A 25,197-nucleotide genomic window follows, 5' to 3' on the forward strand; every position below is an offset into this window, starting at 1 on the left:
GTATTCTGAGACAGCGTCCTGCTGAGTTGCCCAGGCTGGACCTGCCATCCTCCTGCCTCAGCCCCCCGCGGAGCTGCATCACAGTGAGCCAGCAGCAGGTGAGCGCAGACTCCTGACAGGAAGCAACACAAACAGGACGGTAGGAGCAGCATCTTCTGAGGGCCCGAAAGAAGATTGAAAGGTGGCATCCAAAGTCGCAGCCAAGCACATGTCAGAAGTGAGACCCTCCAGACACAGCGGGGCCACCCACCCTCAGAAGAACCCACCACAGGAAGGCCGAAGAGTGTGTGTCCGGCCAGAGGAAAGGGCAGCCAGGGAGACAGCTCCAGGTGGAGGAGGCGGGCTCTGGAAACGGCAGCTACAGGACAGGCCTAGGAGAGTGTCCCCATGTCACTGAATGCCCTTAAAAACTGACCGCCCAAACAAAAACGGTACGTGGGGTTTCAAACAGATATCCACTTCTCAGGAGCAGCTGGACACGTGCCTTTACTTATGTATCTCTAAGTGGGGCTGAGGCGGGGCCCCTGGCCCCATGGTGCTGGGCAGTGCTGGACCCCAGAGCCTCGGCCCAGCCCTGGAGCGGGATTTTAACACACAGAAGACGGTGCAGGACCACACAGCAGGCCGGAGAAGGAGCCTGTGTGGGTCGCCGTGCAGGAGGCCGTGCGGCCTCAGGTGGAGCGCGGTGAGCGAGGCACCCCACAGACCTGCAAACCCACAGAACAAAGAGCTGAGCGTCAGAGGGAACCAAATGGGGCGCACACATCAGTCTCCTCAGAGACGGGGAGAGACAGCTGAGAGTGGGTGAGGGGCAGGAGAGAGCCAAACCGCGGAACTCGGAACTCGGGGGACTCCGTTTTGAAAACCAGCCTGTACCTCAGAGCAGGGCCTGTCCCAGGAGGGGGGTGGCCCTGTCCTTGGAACCCGTTCCTAGGCACACAGCTACCTGCCGAGTCATTTGTCCACACCAGAGGTCCTTGACTCAGCAAAGGCAAGTTCCTGGAAAGACCAAAAGAATGCCCCAGGCCACAGCAACCACCCACCAGGTGACACGGGAGACACTTGAAATGCCAGGGCCCCCAGGGGTTTGAGATTGGTAACGAGATCGGGCCACCCTGCAGTTTAGCACACACTCTTGCAACCCCTCCGGCCTAGACCAATCAGTTCAAAGGTATCCACCATGTGAACTAACCAATCACCACCCAACTTGTTCCCGCCACTGATGCATGTTAAGAGTTGTGTTTGACTTTCCCGCAGTGTGCAATGATTTGCTGTGTGATGTGGTGACACGTAGAGTATCCCCCCAAAACCTATAAATCCTCACTGACTAAGGGCCGGCACTCACTCCCTGGGACCGCTGCGTCAGGAACGGTTGTTGAGTCCAGGCTCGAGCCTGCAATAAAGACTCTGGTGTGCTTCATCGGACTCGGCTCCTGGAGGTCTCTGGGGTCCCAGAATCTGGCCTGACGAAACCCAGCAACCTCAGTGACCACAACAGGGCCTACGGTCCACGGACCTCAGAGAGGAGGCAGGATGGCCACTGGCGGCATGGGGCAAGGTCCTAACCCACATGCCGACAGGACTTGCTTTTAGTAGGAAACAGCTTAAAACAAAGGGACATCACAAAGAGACCAGGTGCTTTAGCAACTAAGAGAGAGTTCAGGAGGCCAGGACACAGACACAGCCGTCTCAGAACACAGGCTCCTGCAGAGAGAAAGGAGACTGCCTCCTGGGTCCTGCATCTAAGTGCAGAGCTGCGGAACCCCAGGCCTGGACAGAGGAGAGGTGAGGACGGCTAGTTAGAGCCAAGAGAGCTCTGGGAGCCCGCCCAGCACTCAGAGCCCAGGAGAGGGTGCGCAAGGGCAGAGTAGGTCAATCCGAACGGTCAACCTGATTGGATTGAGAGGCGGATCCAGAGGTTCTGGGTGTGCCAGTGAGGGCGTGTCCAGGAGTGACTGGCACGTGGGACAGCCAACTGAAGTGGAGGCCCTCCTAGTGTGGGCAGCACCGCCCAACAGGAGGGTGGCCTGGATGGGGTGGAACGTGGAAGCCCAGGCAGCCCGGCAGACGCAGCCCATTCTTCTCGACCGGTCCTCGCTTCCTGCTGTGCTGCTGCGGTCCTCTAGGAACCGGACTCTCCCTTCTTCACTCTTCCAAAGGGGCCTCTGCCGAGATTCTCCAGGAGGCTTGGCTCTCAGACTGCAGCACCGGAGGCCCCTGTTCTGGGGCTTCAGCCTCTCGACTGCGCAGCTACTGGTTCTCTCCGCTCTCCAGCCTGCAGAGGGCCACGCGGGACTGTCCAGCTTCTGGTCACGTGAGCCAGCCTGATAAGTCCCCCTCTGTAGTCACCCTTCCTGTTGGTTCTGTCCCTCTAGAGAGCCCTGACCAGTACCACCCCCGGGCGTCCTGGCCAGCCAGCAGGAGCCGTCGCCCGAGGGCCGGCGGAAGGCAGCAGTGAACTAGCAAAACCAGGGCTGGTTCTTCAGGTGACAGAGGACTTGGTGACCCTTCAGCCAGACAGGCAGGGAGAGGGGTCACAACAGTGACCTGGGAACAGGAGACACTGACCACACCGAGGGCCACACACATCTTCCAAGCAGCAGCAAAGCACTGCCCTCCAAGAAGGTGCCAGTCAGCTGGAATGGCCACTTCCAGGAAGTTGTGGGTCACCAAACTGAAGGAAAGGTGAGCAAAAAACAGTCCTGTATTTCAGAAACCGAATCTACAGCTGAATCTTCTCACAAGCAAACCCCAGGCCCAATGGCTTCACTGGAGAATTCTACCATCGCTCAGGGAAGTGCTCACATCAGCTACCCAACACTTCCAGAAAACCTGGGGGGACGTGTGTCTCACCCACTTCGCCCACAGTCCAGCGTCCCCAGGGGCAGAGCACCTCGGGGCAGAGACGCCCGAGGGGCCAGCAGGTAGGATCCAGCGAGCACAGAGCAGGGTGCTGCAGCCAGCTGCCAGGGGCTTGGGTAAAGAAAACTGAGAAGTGAGCACACGGCAGCCTCAGAGCTGGGACGCGCACACAGCTCCCGTTCACGGCTTCTCGCCCTGGCAAACCAGGAACGGAAGAAGATCCCCAAGCCTGAGCAGGACCCCTGCAGGAGGCCAAGCTGCCACAGCGCGCAGCAGTCCAGGCTGGCTCCTCCCTAGGCCACTCGCGAGACCAGGCTGTCCAAGTGCATGTCCCCACGCAGGCTTTGGGTCTATCCAGGACAGCAGGACAGCAGGAAAGGAGGAGGGCAGGGCCCCAGGGCCACCTGTGCACACCACTTCATGGCAGCTGGTCAGCGGTGGATGGGCAACGAGCAACTGGAAATCTGAGTGGCTGTGTGGCCCTCAGCACAGCCCAGGAAGTGAGCCACCTGGACTCAAACCTGACCGAGGGTGTGCAGCATCCCCTGCAAGCCAGGTGCGTGACGGTGGCCTGGATCAACTGGGAGACTCCGGGTCACCACGCAGTCCTCGTCAGAGACCACAGAGTCGGCAATCCCACCAAGATCAGCCGCCTCGTGCCGATCCTGGGAGCGGAAGGCAAAGGATCTGGGGAGGCCAGAGAAGCTGGACTCACAGGGTGGACACACTGCCATCCAGAGGGGGCTGCACACCTCAGCTGAGGGTCCAAGGAGACAGACAAGCCCGGTGGGGAGGACTGTGAGGAGGAGCCTGGGACCAGGTGTCCACCTGGGGCCACAGGCACAGAGACCTCTGGACTGCAGGGCAAGAGAGAGGGGACTTTCACCCACCCGCTCTGCTGGAATACAGTCCTGTTCGAAGCGGCAACTCGGAGCCCCTCAGTCCACGGCACCCGCGGCGCAGGCGGAGGTGACCCTCAGGGAGAACTCTGGCGACTCTGGACGTGACTGGAGTCACACCCCGGGCCTGCGTGAGCACTGTCAAGAGGGCTGGAGACACATCTGGCTGGAAAGCCGTTTTACAGCCGTTTATGTGATCAAGGACTTGTATCCAGAAAATGGGCAAGTGGTCTCGGACGGGTGGTGGGGTCAAGGAGCCCGATGACAGTGCGGGAGGTCCAAAGCGTCACCGAGGAGGCCGCCGAAGAGCAGTCAGCAGGTGCAAAGGTGCTTGGCTGCCCAGGCCCCTGAGGGTTTGGTCTGCAGTGTCCACCGGAGTCGAGCCTTGACCTCGACGTGCGGGGAAGCCGTCCCCTGGCTGGCTCTCAGCTGGTGCTTTGCCCAGCTTTGGGATCACGGTCAGGCCGGCCGCCTTCCTACAGCTTGCGGAGTCCCTGGAGGGGCTGGCGTGTCCCTAGACAGCTGGCGGGACCGCCTGCGTGTGCTGGGGACAGTTCACCTGCCGACACCTGCCCAAGGTCTGCCCTGAAACCCGCTCGGCCACTGACTGTCCTCAGAGTCTGAAGTCTGTGAGGCCCAGGGCCGGACACACAGCGCTGCTGCACCCTGCTCCCCCGGGGCGGGCCGGGGCTCAGGGCAGAGCACGTGCTGCCGCGTGTGGGGCCCTGGGCTCCATCCTCAGCACCACATAGAAATAAACAAAATAAAGGCAGGTGTCGCTACAAATGAAAAAATCAGAAAGAGAGAAAGAGAAACCCTGCTCCCCGACCCGGAGGCGAGCCCCATTCCCTCTGCTCTCGCCGTGAGTCACGCCGACCGCCCGGCGGCCGGAGCCTCTTTGGCCCTTTCCCGTCAGTGCCTCTGGTGTGACTGGCGGATCTGGATCCTTCTCCTGTTTCCTGTACATCCACCCTGCCCTCCTGCTTTCCCATTCCTGTTTTCTTCCCCTATCTTCTGTCAACTTGTTCACTCTTTTCCCGATTTCTGGGACCGGGAGCTTGGTGGGGTGACCTCCTCGCAGTGGCTGGGCCCTGCCACCGTTTCCTGTGTGTGTTCTAGGGAAACCGAGGGACGTGCTGCTTCCTCTCCTTTCCAGGGGCAAAGCTTTGGCCTTTGCATCTGAAGGGCGCAGAGCCAACTCTGAGTCTCCATCTGTTGTCGAGGCAGTGACTGGGACCCTGGGGGAGTCTGGGTGACAGCTCTCGACAGCTCCTGAGGAGCCCGGGATGCGCTCTCCGACCGCTGTCAGCTGTCGCCAGCTGCTGGGCCACACCTTGGTTCTGATGGCTCTGGACCACTCCCTCCTGAGCAGCTTTGAGGCTTCCTGGAGACGGCACTCTCCTGGGTTTTCTCTGGCTGTCCGCCTGCACTATCGTGCCACCAGCTTCCCGGGCTGTTTGCTGGATGCAGACGCTTCACTCTGCGAGCACCTTTAGAGCTCCTCCAGGACTGCTCCTTTTGGGTGTGGCCGGCCGTCCTCTCCACCCCGGGATCTGCGGCCCGCCTCCTCCTGTACTGCCAGAGCGTCTGCACGAATGCTGGGTGAGTCTTCTGAGTCCTTGAGCATCTCAGACTCACCCTTTGCCCCACGCTAGACACCACCTGGCCCGCAGGAAAGCCGCGGGACACTCCTCAGAGCCCGTCCCGCTCACCATATCCCGACACGGCTCACGAAGTCGGACGCGCACGTCGTTGATGTACACGTTGGGCCACTTCCTCTGGTTTGGGCCTTCTGATGGGGTGCGAGGACTGCTGGGCACGGACCTCCCCCAGAACCTTGGGTTTGTGTCTGGCCGGCACTTACAGACGTGGCACTGGCCGGGGCGCCCGGCGCGGTCTCTGCTCTGGGTCTGTTCCTCACAGGTTGTCCCCTGCGGTGTTCCTCAGAGGTCTGCTGAGGGCTGCTGTCCACTCACGGTGCTGAGAGCATGCAGCTGGCGGCCTGGTTCCCCCCCCCGTGTCTTTGCCGAGTGCTCGACTATGGGCAAGGCCGAGAATAGAGGCCTGGGCCCGACCTCTGCCAGTGCTGCAGCCAGCTCAGCCCCCCCGTGGGTGGCCAGGCGGCCTTGGCCCTGGACCCCAAGGCACTGAGGCTGCGGGACCCTCAGCATGGCCACTCCCTCTTCAGATGTGGGGGCCAGGCGGGAAGGCCTGTGCCAGTGGACCCCACAGGAGGTGGCTGGGTCACAGGGGTGTGCCTTTAAGGGGGACCCAGGGGTGGTGGCTGTGGGGGGTGGCTGGGTCACAGGGGTGTGCCTTTAAGGGGGACCCAGGGGTGGTGCTGTGGGGGGTGGCTGGGTCACAGGGGTGTGCCTTTAAGGGGGACCCAGGGGTGGTGGCTGTGGGGGGTGGCTGGGTCACAGGGGTGTGCCTTTAAGGGGGACCCAGGGGTGGTGGCTGTGGGGGGTGGCTGGGTCACAGGGGTGTGCCTTTAAGGGGGACCCAGAGGTGGTGCTGTGGGGGATGGCTGGGTCACAGGGCTGTGCCTTCACGAGGGACCCAGAGGTGGTGGCTGTGGGGGGGTGGCTGGGTCACAGGGGTGTGCCTTTAAGGTGGACCCAGAGGTGGTGCTGTGGGGGGTGGCTGGGTCACAGGGGTGTGCCTTTAAGGGGGACCCAGGGGTGGTGGCTGTGGGGGGTGGCTGGGTCACAGGGGTGTGCCTTTAAGGGGGACCCAGAGGTGGTGGCTGTGGGGGGTGGCTGGGTCACAGGGGTGTGCCTTTAAGGGGGACCCAGAGGTGGTGCTGTGGGGGGTGGCTGGGTCACAGGGGTGTGCCTTTCAGGGGGACCCAGGGGTGGTGCTGTGGGGGGTGGCTGGGTCACAGGGGTGTGCCTTTAAGGGGGACCCAGAGGTGGTGGCTGTGGGGGGTGGCTGGGTCACAGGGGTGTGCCTTTCAGGGGGACCCAGGGGTGGTGCTGTGGGGGGTGGCTGGGTCACAGGGGTGTGCCTTTCAGGGGGACCCAGAGGTGGTGGCTGTGGGGGGTGGCTGGGTCACAGGGGTGTGCCTTTAAGGGGGACCCAGGGGTGGTGCTGTGGGGGGTGGCTGGGTCACAGGGGTGTGCCTTCACGAGGGACCCAGGGGTGGTGCTGTGGGGGGTGGCTGGGTCACAGGGGTGTGCCTTTCAGGGGGACCCAGAGGTGGTGGCTGTGGGGGGTGGCTGGGTCACAGGGGTGTGCCTTTAAGGGGGACCCAGAGGTGGTGCTGTGGGGGGTGGCTGGGTCACAGGGGTGTGCCTTTAAGGGGGACCCAGGGGTGGTGGCTGTGGGGGGTGGCTGGGTCACAGGGGTGTGCCTTCATGGGCGACCCAGGGGTGGTGGCTGGGTCACAGGGTGCCTTCACGGGGGACCCAGGGGTGGTGGCTGTGGGGAGTGGCTGGGTCATGGGGGTACTGCCCTCAGAAGGGGTTGATGTAGTTCTTGCTGTACCCTGGTCAGTTCCTCAAGAGCCAGTTGTTAGTAGAGGGACCCAAGTTCTGCTTCCTCCCTCACAATGAGATCTCTTCTGCACAGACTTGGCTCCTGCACTTTGGTTCCTTCTTGTCTTGTAAGATTCCCTTGCCTCAGGCTGAACATGGGGCTGCCCAGTCTTACATTGTAGCCTCCAAACTGTGAGCTATCGACCTCTTTTGTTTATAAAGTCTGAGGCTCCAGTATTTTGTTATAGCAACATCACATTGAGGGCAAAGAGTGGAAACCATCTTTAGCATCGTGAGGAATTCACACACCAACACACAGCACGACACTCCAAGCTGCAGGGGCGCTCCTGGCTCAAGGTGCCATAGCCAGTCCCAGCACTCAGTTCTGTCTTCTTGAAGAAGAAGGTTAGGGTTAGGGAGCTCTCAACTCTGAGCCCAGACAAGCTTCGTACTCCCGTATCCGGCACCCTGAAAGAGCCGCACCTGCTCTCTCCACGGAGGCGTGCTAGCGGCCAAGCTCTCGAACAAGGCAGAGACACGCACACCACAGAAGGCTGTTTTAGTTTAGGGTTATGGTTTTAGTTCTGAGCATCAAAAAGTAAGTAAGGTGTTACTTTTAAAAGGGTAAAAATACCTTAATTGTGTCCTTTTAAATAAGGGTGGGCTTAGAAGTTAAGACCCTTGAATTCAAAAGCTCCTGTTCTCTTTACTGTCAGCCACTGACATTCTAAAAAAAGAGAAGAAACCAGCAAAAAGGGCGTGAGAACAGGAGAAGCCGCTGTGGAGAAGGCCTGCCAGTCATGCCCGCCTGCCAGGCTCGCCACGTGGCAGGGGCCTGGCACCCGAGGGTGGACACCCATGGCTGCCCCAGCTGGTCAGTCTGGGGAAGCCGACACTGACCCAGCGGCCACAGGGGCAGAACAGGCCTGTGGTGGGAGAGCACGAGGCCCCTGCTGGCTCCTCTGGGAACGCAGGGTCTGCGGCTAGTCAGAGCCCGCGCCCTGCAGAGGGACAGGGTGAGCAGAGGCCTGGCACCTCTCCTGCCAGGCTGGGCAGCCGAGGCCTGAGGACCCGAGGCCTCGGGGGCAGTGAGCGCGGGGTACTTGCCGCTGAGCAGGGGCTTGTTGAGGGTGTAGAGGGGCGGCAGGTCCTCGATGTTGGAGATGCGCTGGTACATGGCCCTGGAGAGGTGGTCGCCGTGGTATAGGCTGCCCAGGATGATGCTGGAGAAGTAGACGGGCTCCACGAAGATGCTGAGCAGGGAGCCCTGGGTGCCCACCACGTTCCAGCTGCAGGGAGAAGGACAGCGCTCAGTGGCACCCGCCGTGACCGCCCCGCAGGGCGAGGTCCAGCTGCCTGCGGGGAGCCGCACAGGCAGGGTCTGCTGGACAGCCACGCAGAACGGAGCGTCCTGCCGCCCCAGCCAGGACGGCGTGGGGTGCTCCAAGGCCTGGCGCAAGGTGCCCCAGGAACCTCAGGCCTGCGGGGGGGCAGCCCGCACTTCACCCCCCCAGAAAGGACAGCTCCGACCGTCACTGCAGAGCCCAGGCCCAGGAGCCGCCCCCTCCTGCCCGCTGGGCGAGAACACAGCACTGCGCACGGCCGGGAGGTGGGTGGGGGCACTGACCCTCCTGCCCACGGCTGTGGCAACCCAGAACCACCACACACCCCTCAGCCCCAGACTGCCCAGGCGCCAGTGGGCAGGCCACCTGAGGCCACAGAGGGACCTAAGTGGGCAGACGAGCCTGGGTACAAGACAAGCAACCAAAGGTAGAGGAGTGAAGAGCCGCGCCTGAGGGGGAACTGGGCCAGGGGAGCCCTCTCTGTGGCAGGGGACAGGGCTGGCCACGGGGGCTCCTTGGGGCACTCCCGGAGCTGAGCCCCAGGTGGGGCTTCAGGACTGAGCACGGGCAGGTCCCGGGCTCCAGGATGGGTTGTAGGCGGGGGGGGGGGGGGGGGGGCAGGGGCAGTGGCAGGCAGTGGGCGAGGGCAGGGGCAGGTGGGGCAGGGGCATGTTGGGGCTGGGGCAGGTGGGGGGAGGGGGAGGTGGGGGCAGGTGGAGGCAGGAGCAGGTGGGGACAGGGGCATGTTGGGGCAGGGGCAGGTGGGGGGAGGGGGAGGTGGGGCAGGGGCAGGTGGGGGCAGGTGGGGGCAGGGGCAGGTGGGGGCAGGGGAAGGTGGGGGCAGGGGAAGGTGGGGGCAGGGGCCGGTGGCGGTAAGGGCAGGTGGGGTAAGGGCAGGTGGGGACAGGGGCAGGTGGGGGCGGGGGAAGGTGGGGGCAGGGGCAGGTGCAGGTGGGGGCAGGAACAGGTGGGGCAGGGGCAGGTGGGGCAGGGGCAGGTGGGGGTGGGGGAAGGTGGGGGTCAGGGACAGGTGGGGGTAGGAACAGGGGGAGGCGGGGGTAGGAGCAGGTGGGGGCAGGGGTGCTGGGGGAGGTGGGGGTGGGGGCAGTTGGGGGGCTTGGGCAGGTGTGGGGCATAGGCAGGTGGGGGCGGGGACAGGTGGGGGCGGGGACAGGTGGGGGCGGGGACAGGTGGGGGGCAGGGGCAGGCTGGGGGCGGTGGCCGGGGAGGCGGGGGCGCGGGCAGGTGGGGGGCAGGGGCAGGTTGAGGCGGTGGCAGGTGGGGGCGGTGGCAGGGGGAGGTGTGGGCGCGGGCAGGTGGGGGCAGGGGTGGTGGGGTAGGGGGAGGTGGGGTAAAGGCAGGTGGAGGTGGGGGCAGGTGTGGGCAGGGGCAGGTGTGGGCAGGGGCAGGGGTGCTCCTGAGGCAGCAGCTCTTGGACACAGGTGTCTCAGGAGAGGGCTGACCAGATGTGCCTTTCAGAGTCCCATGGGCAGTGCAGGACTCGGGACGCACCTGCACGGTCAGAGGGCCGGGGCAAACAGCGAGGGATAGGGCAGTGCTGGTGCTAAGACACCTGGCCAGGTGTGGGACTGGAGGACCTGGATGGTGAGGTCCAGGCCCAAGCATGCTCCAGACCCACTCTCACAGCACGGCCAACCTGCCCAGGTGATGTCCCCTGCTGGCCCATGGATGGAGTGAAAGGTGGGAGTCCAGAGGTCGGAGCAGTGACCCGGTGGGGTAGCCCAGGTTGAGCAACAGCTGGGCCTCAAACCCGATCTGCCCCAGCTCTGCCCTCATCTGCTCGGGCCACCCCGGGTCACCCGTGGCTCACTCTTGCCTCCTCCCTGTCACGGCCATTGGCAGCAGGTCCATGGGATCTGCTTCAGAACAGGTTCAGGGTCCAGCTATGACTACCTCCACTGCGGGGCCAGGCCAGCTCAGCCCCTGCCCTCGCCATCCCACGGGCTCTAGGAGGAACCCGGGGACCTGTCCTCAGCCTGCCCAGCCAGCACCTGCAGGGCCCTGTGCAGACGCAGGCTGGCTCCCGAGGAAAGGCCACCTGTGCCACGGCCCCCAGGCTCCAGGCCAGCCTCCCGCAGCTCCTCAGCCTGGAAGACGTCCCAGGCAGTGTGGCCACGGCTGCTCCCCTTGAGCCTCCTGCAAACGTCCTCTCAGAGAGGCCCTGCCGTCTCTCACTGCTCCCACCCTGTGTGAGCGGCCCTCCCTGCCCCGCCAGAGCCTCTGGACACCATCAGGACGCCCGTCTCATTCGCGGATCCCCCGTCCCTGCGCAGCAGTGCCAGCCCAGACGGCACACTTGAGGGTGGCCAGTCCTCTAGCTCCTGGGCTCCCTCCTGCCACCCCCAAAGGAGGTGGAAACAAGTTCCCTGTCCTAATGACTGGACACTTAAAGGCCCAGGGCAGACCAGGAGCCTCCTAGAACCCAGCCCCAGGCGCCTTCCAACTGCCCTTGCAGAAGCTGCCTGGGGGGAGCCGCTGACTCTGAATGCACTTCCGAGGGCCCAGGGTCTCCTGGAGCCGGCCGAGCCCTGTGTGGACCTGGAGGCACCACGGCCCACTCTGCCGGCAGCCCCCAGCCCCCAGAGCACAGCCCTGCGCCGCCTCCCGGAGCCCAGGCACCTGCCGTGGGGAAGGGCTCCTGGAAAGCTCTTCACCGGCTGGAGCAGGTCCTCGGGGCCCACCAAGCGTCCACACCCGTCCAGCCTGAGGATCAGGAGCCCCACACACTCTGCCCTGGGAAGGACCTGCCCAGGACCCACACCCACCCATGCCCAGACCCAGGGTAACGAGGAGCCCTCCTGGTGCGCCCAGGAGGTGGCCCGGGCCACCGGGGGAAGGCAGGCGTGGGAGCCCGTGCCGTCCTCTGCTGTGCTGGGCCAGGTCATCTGTGGTGGCCTTTTTGCTCACTCTCTTAGGGTGTTTCTGGGAGCACTGCCACCAATCTGTGCCCTGGACCCACACAGAGCCCCACCTGGCCCCAAGAGACGTAGCACACAGAGGACACTGCCACAGGGCCCAGCGGGCAGTCTGCCCAGCTGCAGCCCCTGCTGGGGCCCACCCTCTGTCCTCCCTGCCTGACTCTGCACTGCGTCAGCAAGCCATCTGTCCCCACCTGGGTGGTCCGTGTCTGCTCCCACAGCCCGACACTGAGCACAGGGAACTGCGGCCACCAGAGTGGACTCCAGACCCACCCACACTGGGGCTCCAACCCACGTGCCTTCGGGCTGTCTTCCTGCCACTCTGCCTGCCCGCCGGCTGGACAGACAGACAGGCACCCTGGTGCCCTCCAGGGCAGTGCTGTGCCCCTCCCCACGCTGAGCTGCCACATCCCTTGGTCAACAGGCAGTGGGACGCAGCGGGGCCCCTGTGGGGGTGAACACGCCGGCTGCCTGCTCCTGCTCCCCTGATCCTCCACAGTACCCCAGGGGCCGGCCGTGAGCTCCAGGCAGACACCTGCCACTTCCTGGTCACCTGTGTCCCCTCTGGGGATGGGCTTCCCTCTTCTCTGGGCTTGCCTCGGCTCTTCCTCAGTCAGAGCATCAGACACACCACAAGAGCCTGCTGTGGGGCGGGTCCCTGGGTCCAGCACCATGTGCGCCTCCCTCTGCCAGAGGAGGACGTCCCCCCACCCAGCCAAGCCCTTGAGTCAGCGCTAGGCGGTGCAGGGGGAGGCACGTGCCGGCCACCCAGTTCCAAGCTGTGGGCTCTGCCTGGTGCGTGGATTCTCTAAGGGCCTGGCGACTAAGGCGGCAGTTCCAGGTCAGCTACATTTGCTTATTTTCCTGCCCTACCCAAGAACCTGCCTTAGGGGCGACCAGAGGCCCCTGGCCACTCTTCATGGGCCTCTCACGGTCAGGAGAGGGCTCTGCGTGTCTGACAACAGGCCACTGTTTGCTGTCCATGAAGCGTCAGGCCTGTCTGCATGGCTCATGCTCCTCCACGAACACGGCGTCCAGGGAGACCGCTGGCCGTGGCCAGCTCCGTGCTCCTTCACCACAGCCCGATTCTGCCCCGGGCAACCCCCCGGGGGTCGGCCCTCGCCCTCCCTGTGCCTGGGAGTCAGACCAGATCTGGGCAGTTGGCATCTCCAGCTGTGCGCAGGCCCTAAGGAGAGAAGACGTGTCCCCCACGAGCACCTCCTGGCCACTGCCACCAGGAGACAGGAAACAAGGGTGACACGGGCCACCCCTCAGCCAGCACAGCTGCGCTCCGCCTTCCTCTCTTGGTCCAAGCAGCCACAGGGCGTGCTCGGATGCAGGGTGGGGGCGGTCACACTGAGACCACGCAGCCCTCCCACAGCCCGCCTCTGAGCCCGCCAGCCTGCAGAGGTGCCACCTGCTGAGCCCAGCACCGGCCCTTGGCTCGCGGCACCACCCTCTCTGCAGCGCAGAGCCAGCTTCTCCCCAGCAGCCTTGATCATGGCTTATTCCAAATCCTCAGATTCTAGATGAATCCCTTGAGTATTCGGAGGTGAAAGAACCAGGTTGTGAGAGCTGTCACCTAACCATTCATCCCCGTCTGGTGGCAACTGGGGCCTGGAGGGGTGGCTCCCTGCACCCCTCCCCATCCCTGCTCCTGGCTGCCGTCTGGGAGAGGGCTCCTCTGCCACGTCCCTGGGCCCAGAGCAGGAGCTGGCTGACCTCACACTGACCCTCCAAAACCAGAACCCAAATGAACTTTCCGTGCTTCAGTTGCTCTTGTGGGCTGTTTTGGTCACCATGGAATGCTGACTACTCAGTGTCCTTGCCAGAGCCTGTGCCATGACGTTTGGACGTTCAGGTCCCAAACCTTTTCTTTCTGAAGTAGCCTCTCCCGGGCTTTTCATTGTCTTAATGAAAAAGAGATTGATCAACATCCAAGTCAAACAAGGTCAAGAAGACACCAGACCGTGTTCTGTCACAACGGGGGACGTCAGTCCACCCAGGAAAGGTTCAACAGGGACGCAGACCAGCCTCTGACAAAGCTGTACCCGTGTGATCAGGAAAGGGATTGGAGGCAAAGCGGACAGGGGGCTTCCTGGCAGGACCAAGGCTCCTATCTGACCACAGCAAACTGCACCTGGAGACCATGCTGTGACACCTCTGAGGGACTCGGCAACCACACCAGGACGGCTGCTGGCACCGCTGCTCCCTGACCTTCCCGCTGAGGTCCTGGACAGACGATAAGAAACGAGCCACACTACCAACAAAGTCACGGACTCTCATCGTCTGCAGGTGGGCACACGCAGCTTTGAGGGAGAATCAGAAATTGTACATAGAATCAGAGGGTTCTGACAAGACATGACCATTGAAAACCCAGTGACACTGGGACCGTGACTTCGCAAGAAGACAGACAGACAGCTGCAGGCCCGCACCCCCAGAAAACGTCACTGGAAAGACTCCTTCTCTGAGTTTTCTGGACACCAAAGAGCAGGGACAGCAGCCAGGCCACTGCCAAACCAAGAAGGGACCTCACAGAGGGCAAGAAAATCAGCCGTCCTGGCAAGCAGGCCTGTGCCCCCTCCACCCGGGACCACCCGGGACCACCCAGGAGGAGCCTGTGCCCTCCTCCCACCAGGGACCACCCAGGTCCACCCAGGAGGAACCTGTGCCCCCTCCACCTGGGACCACCAAGGACCACCCAGGAGGAGACTGTGCCCCCTGCATCTGGGACCACCTGGGAGGAGCCTGTGGCCCCCTCCACCTGGGACCACCCAGGAGGAAGCCCCCATACCAGGAGGCTCTCTCCTTGGGACAGAATTATGAGCAGCTTGTGGATCCAACACCCTGACTTGCCAAAGTCTGCCCAAGAGACTGGCTTCTGCCTCTCCTGAGTAGCAAAGGTAAAAACAGGCAAGTGCACATCAGGGCCCCGGTCTGCAGGCAGACACACGGGGGTTGAGAGAACAGAAAAGGTGGGGTCGACTGGTGGAGTCTTCCTCCTCACAGAGCAAAAACAAAAACAGGAGAAGGTGTCTTTTCCTAAATGCTCCAATCCCAGCCCCCAAAGAAAAAAAAGTATAAGGCATACAGAGAAACATGGCACAGTCAAAGGACCAAACATAAACCTTAAAATAATGCTACATGACAAATAAAGTAATAACAAAGACCTGTGCAAAGGAACCACAGATTTAAGGATTAAAAAATGCAATAACTGAACTGAAAACTTCATTGGGGGGTAACAACATAAGACTTCACCAGGCATATGAACTTGAAGGGCAATGAACTCGAAGACAGGTCAGTTGAAATCACTGAGCAAGAGGAACAAAAAGAAAGAAGAGTGAGGGCCTCGCGCGTGCAAGGCCCTGGGTTCGACCCTTAGCACCACATATAAATAAAATAAGGTTAGGAAAAAGAAGAAAGAACGGAAACAGTAAAGAAAGCCTATAAAATCACAAGACACCATCAAGCCGACCAACACACATGCTCTATAAACCCCAGAACAAGAAGAGGGAGAGAAAGGAGCCGGGGGCTTATTTGAAGAAATAATGGCTAAAAGCTTCCCAAATTCAAAGAAAGATGGACTACACAGGTTCAAGCTCAGGCGAAACCAGGCTGAGTGCAGGGAGAACAGTGGCAAGGCACATTTCCATCAAATTGTCTCATCAAGACAAAGAGTGACCTGGACCTCAAAAGCAAAAGTGGATGGTCACAGGTCACATGTAAGGGCGCGTCCATAAAACGGCCATGAATTTCTCAGAAGAAACTGGGCGAGCCAGAAAGGAGAGCAGATACATTCCAAGTGCCTAAGGGAAAAACTTGTCAACCAAGAAGAGTTCATCTGCAAACCACCCTTTAAAAAGGAGAAGTCAAGATATCTGTAGATGAATACAAGCATACTAGGTCTCACAAGAAATGCTAGAGAGAGTCCTTCCGACTGAAACACGACAGTGAACAGCCTGCAGAATGTTGGCTAACAGAATCTAAATCACAAAACGTAAATAACCATAGGTCGACATAATGGGTATACACGTAAAGATATGATTTGTGTCGTCAATAACAAAGTGTGAGGAAATAAAGTTATAAAGCCATCAAGTATTTATAGGTTATTGAATTAAGTTTTAAAAAGAACACTATAATTCTAAGGTGTTTTATGTGATTACAATGGTAACCACAAAGAAATATCTGGAATATACACAAAAAGAAAAGAGGATCATTGCAAGCAAATCAAACAAACATGGAGATGGTAAGAGACGAAAGAGGAAGAAGAAGCCTACAAGCCATATAGAAAATCACAGAATACAACATTAAATATTTCCTGTTCAGAGTCATTTTAAATGTTCATGGATTAAATTCTCCCATCAAAAGACACAGATTGGCCAAATGGATTAAAAAGACAACGACAACAGACTCCGACTATAAACTGTCGGTGGAGATCCACTGTAGACATGGAGACGCACACAGACTGAATGTGAGGGGCAGGAGAAGCGCTCCATGGGACTGGAAGCAAACAGGAGCACACCTTCTAATGTCAGGCAGAAACTTCACACCTTTAGAGCAACAAAGGGTGATATCCACAATGGCAAAGGGTCAGTTCACCAAGAAGAAATGACTATAAATATTTGTGCATCAAAACTTAGCGCTTATAAACATCTGAAGCAAACTTTAACAGAACTGATGGGAAAAACAGACACAACATAATAATGGTAGAAAATTTCAATACTCCATTTAAAAAATGCATAGAACTATCAGGCAGAAGAACAGAACGGAGGATTCGAAGAATACACAGACCACGGGACCCAGTGATACACACAGAACATCCACCCCAGAGAGCGGACCCTATTCCCAAGTGCAACTAGATCATTCTGCAGGGTAGACCACGTACTAGGCCACAAAGCAAGTCTTAAGGATTCAGGAAAGTGAATTACACAAGTATCCTTTCCAATCCCAACAGAGTCAAATCAATATCAGAAGGAAAACTAGAAAATTCAGAGACATGTGGAAATGAAACAGGATGTTCTCACACAATGAACCAGAGTCCCGATCAGGATCAAGATGGCGGGCGAGAGGAAGGCTGCACCCCCAGGTGAAGAGCCCCGCTTTTCAGGGAGGAGGGGGAAGAGGGGACTCACTGAACTTCAATATTGGACAGTCAGAGTGTCTTAGAGACTCAATGTGGGTACACTGAACAAAGGACAGGAGGAGTCTGTGGGAGCCGAGCCAGCTGCAGCAGGGCACTGGGTGCCACTCAGGGCGGGTGACAGGCAGGCAGACAGCCCACGGGCCAATCTGCCTGGAAAGACCTACGTACCAGGCAAGCAGCCTGGACTGGCCCGTCCAGAGGCTGCACAGCGACCTGGTACTTCCAGCGCTGTTTCTCCACTGGCAGCCCAGAGCTGGGGCAGCCAGGAGGTCACACGGCACTGCCAGGCCCCAGCCAGCGCCTCACACAGCCTAGGGCACACCTAGCAGAACACTGGTGGAACAGGCACAGAGAGGACTGCACCCAGGGGAATCCAATCAGAAGGTCAGAGGGGAGTCCAGCTTGCTTCCCTTTCAGTCTAGCAGTTTATGTGGACAGCTGAAGCAGGTCAGGAGGGTGTGTCCACACTCAGGGATTAAGCCTGGGAAGGCTGTGCTCATGGGCAGCAGAGGGTGTGGAGGATTGGCTCCTGGGCCCCACGAGTGGAGTTCTTGGGAAGCTCCTGGGATCCAGACCCCAGACAGAATTTGGCAGCTTCCAGGCCCTAGGGGTGTGTTGCTCTAACATCTCCAGAGCAGTCACCACCCAACCAAGCCCCCGGGGCCCGATTAGACCTAAGTCCCAGCCCCAGAAACTCCTCTGCAGCAGACCCACCCTGGGATGCTCCAATCCGGTTGGTAGGTGTAAATAAAACTCCACCTGACATTCTTTCCTCCCCATTCCACCCTATTCACATTTAAAGGAAAGCCAATCAGCATTACTTCTGATATCTCAGCACCAACTAAGATCCAGGAGGGCTTGAATTAAGCCTATGAGAAGGAGGGCCAAATAAAGCATTAGAAAGAAATCAAAATGAGAGGGATTGATAAACATCCCCATTGAGTGTAAATGGTCTCAACCCTCCAGTTAAAAGACACAGGCTGGCAGGATGGATTAAAACCAAGGCGGCCGGCTTCCAGCTGGAAGTGAAGGAATGAACTCTGACGTGCCGTGCAAACAGAGCCCCAGACAAGCCTACGTAGTCACTCCCATGTGTCCAGCCAAGCAGAATCCAAGCCACAATTAACCAGAAGAGAAAAGGAAGGTCACTTCATCCTGGTTAAGAGAACAATCCAACAGGAAGGGGTAACGGCAGTAAATACTCATGCCCCCAATGGTGTATCTACATAAAGCAGACAGCATGGAATCCAAGTCCCAGGGAGCCACCCTACGATAATACGGTGCCCTCTCACCAACACACCCTCTCACCAACATAGAGGTAACCCAGACACAAACTCAGTAAAGACTCTTTGGACCTTTAAAATTTTATGGGTCGGTCGGATGTGGTGGTGCATGCTTGTAATCCCAGCAACGCTAGAGGCTGAGGCAGAAGGATTGTGAGTTGGAGGTCAGCCTCAGCAAATTCATGAGGTCCTAAGCAACTTAGTGAGACCCAGTCTCAAAATAAAAAATAAAAAGGGGTACAGATGTAGCTCAGTGGTAACATGCCCCTGGGTTAAATCCCCAGTGTGTGTGTGTGTGTGTGTGTGTGTGTGTGTGTGTGGTGTGTGTGTGTGAAATAAATCACAAGGACTTAACAGACATCTATAGAATATTTCATCCAATAATAGCTAAATTCACTTTCTTCTCAGATGCTCACAGAATCTTCTCCAACTCTTAACAAATACAAAAAAATGATGTGATTCCTTTCATCTCATCTCAACAAAATGAAACAAAATTAGAAATGAACATAAAGACCCTATAGAAGCTACATAAACACATGGACAGTGAGCAACACACTTTTGAATGATGAGTGTGTGCTAGAAGAGATCAGGGGAGAGATTTAAAAATTCTTAGACACAAATAAGACTAGTGATACAATACACCATGAAGGCAGTTCTAAGAGGAGTGTCTAGACCTACAAGCACCTACATAAGAAAATCAGAAAGATCCCAAATGAACAACAGAATGATGCTTCTCAAGGCCCTACAAAAATAAGAACCAACCAATTCTAAAACCCGTAGAAGGGATACTCAAGATCAGCGGCAAAGTTAATGAAATCGAGAATAAAACACAATACAAAGGTGCGATGAAACACCAGCCTTTCGTCAAACTAACAAAGGAGGAGAGAGATTACCCAAATTCACAGAATTAAGAGACAAGAGGAGAAATCATACAATCACAGAAATCCAGAGGGTCACTGGGGACTGTTTTGAAAAGTTACACTCGAATAAATTGGAAGTCCTAGAAGAAATGGGTATATGTGTAGATACACACAAGCTGCCAAACAGAATCAGGGGGACATAGAACAGCAACCGAAACAGACCAATAACCACAATGAGACAGAAGAGTAATAAAAAGCCTTCCTACAGGAAAAGCCCAGGACCAGATGGATTCTCAGCTAATTCTTGCACCTTTAAAGAAGAATAATGCCAATGCTCCTCAAATTGTCCCACTAACTAGGAAGGAATGGAACACTCCAAATTCACTCTACGAAGCCAGAATCAACTCCTACCAAAACCAGGTAAGGACCCTTCAAATAAAGAAAACTACAGACCAATATCCCTGATGAACATAGATGCAAAAAAAATCCTTAACATTAGCAAATCATATTCAAGAAAATGTTAAGAAATTGTACATCACAACAAAGTTGATTTTATTCCAGGGATACAAGGATGATTGTTAGCAAGTCAATCAATGTAGTTCATTACTTAAAGATAATTAAGGATAGAATCACACAGCCATCCCAGTGGATGAAAGCTAGCCTTCAACAAAACCCAGCACCCGCTCATGATAAAAACACTAAGGAGATCGGGGTAGAAGTCATCTAGACATTGTAAAGGTATATACGAGAAACCCAAGCACATCGTAGTGCACGGGGAGGTCTGGAGCAAGAGAAGGTGTCCACGCTCATCACCCCCATCCCATGTGGCACTAGAGACTCTAGCCAGAACAAGCAAGAGAAGGAAATAAAATGAGCAAATAGGAGAGGAGGAAAGAAGATTCTCACGGTTGCTGATGACACGATCCTATACTGAGAAGATTCAAAAAGCTCCACCAACAGACTCTAAAGCTACTAAGCAGGTCACAGATGAGCACACAGAAGCCAGCAGCTTCCCTGTCTACCACAATGACTGCTGAACAGACACCAGGGAACAACCCAATTCATAGCAGTCTCAAAAAAAAAAAACCCCAAAAACCCCACACCTAGGAGTACCTCTAACCAAGACACCTACAGTGAAAGCTACAGAACTCTGAAGAAAGAGGCGGAGGAGGGCCAGGAAGGTGGGAGACGCCCGCATCCGTGGAGAGGAGAATCAACCTGCTAACACGGCCACGGCACCCAAGCAACACAGACCCAAAGCCGTCCCCATCAAAATACAAATGACCTTCTTCACAAACTAGAAAAAACAGTCCTAAAATTTATTTGGAAGAACAAAAGTCCCAGAATAGCCAAAGCATTCCTGAGACAAAAAAGCAATGCTGGAGGCCTCACCCTGACTACGTGTCGGAGCGACAGCAACCAACCTGCATGGCACTGGCTTCAAACCAGACCCAGACCAACGGCACAGAACGGCCCACATCTACTGAGCCTTGACAAAGGGGCCAAGAAGACGCCTTGGAGAAAAGACGGCCTTTTAACAAGTGGCGCTGGGGCAGCTGGTTATGCTTGTGTAGGAGAAGGAAACTAGACCCTTATCTCTCACCTGCACAAAAAATCCACAAAAGGATCAAAGACCTCGGAATTAGACCAGAAACTGTGCAATTCCTAGGAGAAAATGGAGATCAACACTGCAGCGTGAAGGCCAGGAAAGGACTTTCTCAGAAGGACCCTAGAGCTGAGGAAATAAGGCCCAGAGTGAATAAACGGAAGGGCACTGAATTAAAAAGCCCCGCACAGAAAAGGAGACAATCAACAACGTGAAGAGAGGACCCTCAGAACGGGAGAGAACCACCGTAGCTGCTCGTCTAACAGACGATGAATATCCAGAATAGGAAAGAACTCAAACCCTTTACACCAAAAACCAAATAATCCAGTTAGTACGTGGGCAATGAACCCAACAGGCCTTTCTCAAAAGAAGAGATACAAATGGCCAACAAATACATGAAAAAATCTTCAAGACCATTAGCAATCAGGGACGTGCAAATCAGAACCACACTGAGATTTCATCTCACACCAGTCAGCATGGCGGCCACCAAAAATACACTAATAAGGGACGCTGGAGAGGATGTGGGACCCTTGTCCATGTTGGTGGGACTGTGAATCAGCACAGCCACTGTGGAACCGGTGCAGAGGGTCCTCAAAAGGCCAGGCCTGGCACCACCACGTGACCCAGCCACCCCCTCCTCAGTAATTACCCCAAGAATTAAAGTCGGCATGCCCCCGTGACACAGGCACACCATGTTGACAGCAGCACGTTCCCCACAGCCAGGCTGTGCCACCAGCCAGGGGCCCCTCAGTGGACGAATGGATAAAGAGAAAAAGTGGTTTTTACACAACGGAGTTTCTTTTTTAATTTTTATTATTATTATTATTTTGTAGTTGTAGATGGACAGAATGCCTTTATTTTATTTGTTCCTCTTTATGTGGTGCTGAGGATCGAATCCAGCGCCTCACATGAGCTAGGCAATCACTCGTCACTGAGCCACACCCCAGGCCCCACAATGGGGTTCTATTCAGCCATAAAGAAGTTTGAAATCATGCCTTTTGCAGAAAAGTGAACTTGAGAGCATTATATTAAGCAAAAGAAGCCAAACTTGGAAGGCCAGGGGTCAATGTCTTCCCTCCTCTGTGGAAGCAAGAGAGGAAAAAGGAAAAGAAAGGTTGTGGGGTTATCCCACGAATGTCATGGAAAGGGTCCAGGGAAGGAGGGGAAATGCCGGGGAGGGACACGGGCTGAAGCGCACTGCTACGAGATGTGCGCCACCAGGAGGGTGGCAGAGATGTGGGAGAAGGGAAGAGGTCACCAGCACAGTCAGGAAATGCCCTCGGGCGGACGGAGAGGGCCACAGCTGGCCAACACGGCGGGATGCAGCGCGCTGGCTCGGAGCCACGCAAGGTCTCGCATCCACACTGCAACCCAGCACCTCCCGGACCAGCAACAAGACGCTCAGCCAGATCCAGCAGGAAGCAGTGAGCAGGGAGGAGAATCAGGGAAACCGAGAGTGCCTAGGAGTAAAAAGCCAACAAAACCGACAAGCTCTTGGCTACTGTCACTAAGAAAAGTAGAGAAACTTAAAAACCAGAAATGCAAAAGGAAATAGTAGGACCACCGCCGCGGTCGTGGAGAGAACTGTAGGGGACACAGCAGAGGAATGACCAGGAAACAGCAGGCGGCCGGCCACAGCTCACCAGGAAGAAACCCAGAACCTCACTAGGCCACGGTGGTGAGATGGAGAGCCACAGACACCTCCTGCGGAGAGCAGCTCAGGGCCACTCGGCCTCGCTGCAGAATCCCACCGACACACACCAGCACAATCCTCCCGGAATTCTTCCCAGAAATCTAAGAGGAAGAATCACGTCCAAGCTCATCCTCCCAGGCCAGCATCACCCTGGAATCACAGCCAGATGAGGACGCTACAGGAAAGAAACCCAGATCAGTGTTTCTGATGAATGTTGATAAAAAAAACCCTCAACAGAACACTACAAATCAAGGCCACAGCACGCTGCAACCCTAGGCCACCAGCAGGGCGCTGGCTCGGGAATGCACGGCAGTTCACCAGGGGACCTCCATCCGTGCCGCTGACGGCATCAGCAGAATGAGGTGCAGCACCACGCGTCCTCTGGAGTGGGGCAGGATGAGCACTAGGCAGATCTGACCCCCTCCCGTGACAGACACAGGAGTGGAAGGGTGGCACCTCAGCCTAGTGAGGCCAGCTGTGAAAATCCCACTCCGTGTGAACTGGACCCAAGCACCAAGTCCAGCACCCAGGCCAGGATGCCCATGGGTGAGTGACCTGGAAGAGGGCGATGCACACACCTGTAATCCCAGCAGCTCAGGAGGCTGAGGCAGGAGGACTGCGAGTTCAAACCAGCCTCAGCAACTCAGTGAGGCACCAAGCAACTCAGCGAGACCCTGTCTCTAATAAAACACAGAATGGGATACCAAAGCCAACCAAGAACGAAACCCATCAAAACCGTTAGCCAGTCCTGGTGAGAGAGGTTCTGGTTCTAAACTATTCATTTACTATTGCTATTAATGTTGACATAATCATAAGATCAGTGACCAATTCTTCACCAACTAAAATGGCACAACTCTCCCTGAAACAAACTTTACTGGGTATCATGAAGCCTTTCGAGAACAACACCGTGATCTAGGGAAACTGTGGGCTACCACTGTGAACATACAGGCTGCAACATTCCCTGGAGTCACCAGTGAGTGGGGACTCGGAGACGCCAGGGCAGACAAGCCCTTACTGCAGTGGGCTCTTCTGCTGTGTCCTCACAGATATGAGAGTCAAGTCAACGAGTGCTGACCCAAAGGACCACACGCATGCTACTGGGAAGAGCCTCTCACAGCCGTCCCTCCCGATCACAGCCAAACGTATGGGGAAAATACAAAACAGGGCTGGGACGTGGCTCAGGGGTTAGGCGTTCCTGGTTCCATCCCCAGTACCAAAAAAGTAAAGAGGGTGACGCTGCCACCAAGCAGGGAAAGGAGCTGGGGAGACACAGGATGAAGGAGACCAGCCGTGAGGTGCTCTGCGCACCACAGGGCCCGAGAGCAGGCTCACGGGAGCAGGACGCGAGGTGGACGGCCCTGTCCCTCAGCAGGACCTCTGCCTCCCCACTAGTGAGAGCAGCGTAAACCCACCCGACTCCCACTTGCAATGTGCAGGAACGGCTCAAGGCCTGGCAGGTAGGGGCCAAGGGGGCGACCACTGGGTGCAGTCCAACCTCCCGGCCAAGCACTGACTCCAGACACTGGCAAGTGCCTCAGAGAGGCTGGGCGTCAGGGTGTCCGCGACGGGGTGGGCGTCAGGGTGTCCGCGACGGGGTGGGCGTCAGGGTGTCCGCGACGGGGTGGGCGTCAGGGTGTCCGCGACGGGGTGGGCGTCAGGGTGTCCAAGACGGGGTGGGCGTCAGGGTGTCCAAGACGGGGTGGGCGTCAGGGGATATCCGTGACGGGGTGGGCGTCAGGGGGACCAAGATGGGCCAGGTGTGAGGATAGTAAGGCCTCTGGGTGGGGCAGTGGAAGGACACCTACATGTCCCACCCACATGTGCCCCTGGAGCACCTGGGCGGTGACTGTGGGCAGTGACTGGCAGGTGAGGAGCAGAGGGGAGCTCAGCTGCTCTACCTCTGTATTCCAGGACACACGGACACACCCACGACCATGTGCAGGCAGGCGGCTGAGGCTACGCTGGGTAAGGCTGAGCCAGGGGTTCAGGTGGGACAGGTCTTTTTTCCCTGACATCAGGTTTTCAGGTTAGGGATCTGGCACTGGTAAAGTCTGCAAATGTTCCACGTCCCATAATCTGACACCCGCCACACACTGGCCCAGGCACTGCAGATGACAGACTCCACCCGCCACACTCCGGCAGGACAGACCAAGTGTAGGACTAACCCAGCCCCAGGAACTTGGGGATCCCCGCCCCATTCAAGAACATTACAGACGAGGTGTGTGTGGTCCTCCCGTGGGTCAGCGTGAAGACAGGCTGCTCGGCCGCCGTGTGGCCTGCCCCTCCCAGGCCAGGTTACAGGCTCATCACCCGGGTGCCCGTGTGCGCCGTAACTGCACGTGGGCTCTGAGCGCTTCGGGACGGGCACTGAGCCTTGGCGCCACAGATGACCTGCACACAGCTAAGAGACCAGGTGGCTCCCGGTCCATCTACTAGGGCGGCCAGCCGAGCGGCCCCTACTCTAGGCTAGGGGCTCTGAGCTCAGAACGCCTGCCTGTGGCCGGTGTGTGGATGTCAGCCACCCTCCATGTCCAGTGAGGAGTCCAAGCACCAGGGCTGTCCCCTCTGCTGCTGAGGGGTCCCGTGCCTCCCTCGGGAGAGGGCGGTTCAAGATGTCACCTGCAGTGCACTCAACACACCCTCTGCCTGGGCATCCAGGACTGAGACCTGAGGGGGCAGGGCATCCTGGCAGAGGCAGCCTCTGTCCCTCCAGCTGGCCCTGGAAAGATGCAGTCCTTCAGAGGGCATGGGGGCACCCACAGGGGACCCAGGAAGGTGGTGGGCGGGAAGGCCTGGCGTGTGCGGCAGGTGGCCCGCAGCCCCGGCAGCCTTACCGTGCTATCTTGTCGCTGCAGGACATGGTCAGCAGCCTCTCCCCCTGCAGCACCCCATCCCACGTCTGGATGCTGGCGTTCGACCGCACTGGGATGGTCCCCTCGCCAGATTCAATTTTTGTCCGCAGCTGTCCCCTCGCTTTGCGGTTTGGATGTCGATCTGAGGGTTCTAAGAGAGAAAGCAAGTTCCAAGCTCAGGGTGGAGCACCAGGCCGTGGCACATCCAGGCCTGAAGTCTCTACACACATGCAGCACGTTC

General features: G+C 57.7%; 1 protein-coding gene across 7 annotated transcripts in view; it reads right to left on the reverse strand.

Moving 5' to 3' along the window:
• Positions 1–25,197, reverse strand: part of Adarb1 (adenosine deaminase RNA specific B1) — a 100,239-nt gene that overhangs the window by 3,978 nt on the left and 71,064 nt on the right. For 6 of the 7 annotated variants that reach the window (XM_071614974.1, XM_071614968.1, XM_071614970.1 and 3 more), the window contains exons 8-9: positions 24,939–25,107; positions 8,345–8,526 (exon numbers count right to left, since the gene is read on the reverse strand). In XM_071614974.1, the coding sequence (XP_071471075.1) occupies positions 8,345–8,526; positions 24,939–25,107 (351 nt within the window). Of the gene's footprint in view, positions 1–7,871; positions 7,965–8,344; positions 8,527–24,938; positions 25,108–25,197 lie in introns of all 7 variants that reach the window. The other variant, XM_071614973.1, reaches the window with a different exon arrangement.

Source organism: Marmota flaviventris, chromosome 8 (genome assembly GCF_047511675.1).
Source record: "Marmota flaviventris isolate mMarFla1 chromosome 8, mMarFla1.hap1, whole genome shotgun sequence".
Classification (NCBI taxonomy): domain Eukaryota; kingdom Metazoa; phylum Chordata; class Mammalia; order Rodentia; family Sciuridae; genus Marmota; species Marmota flaviventris.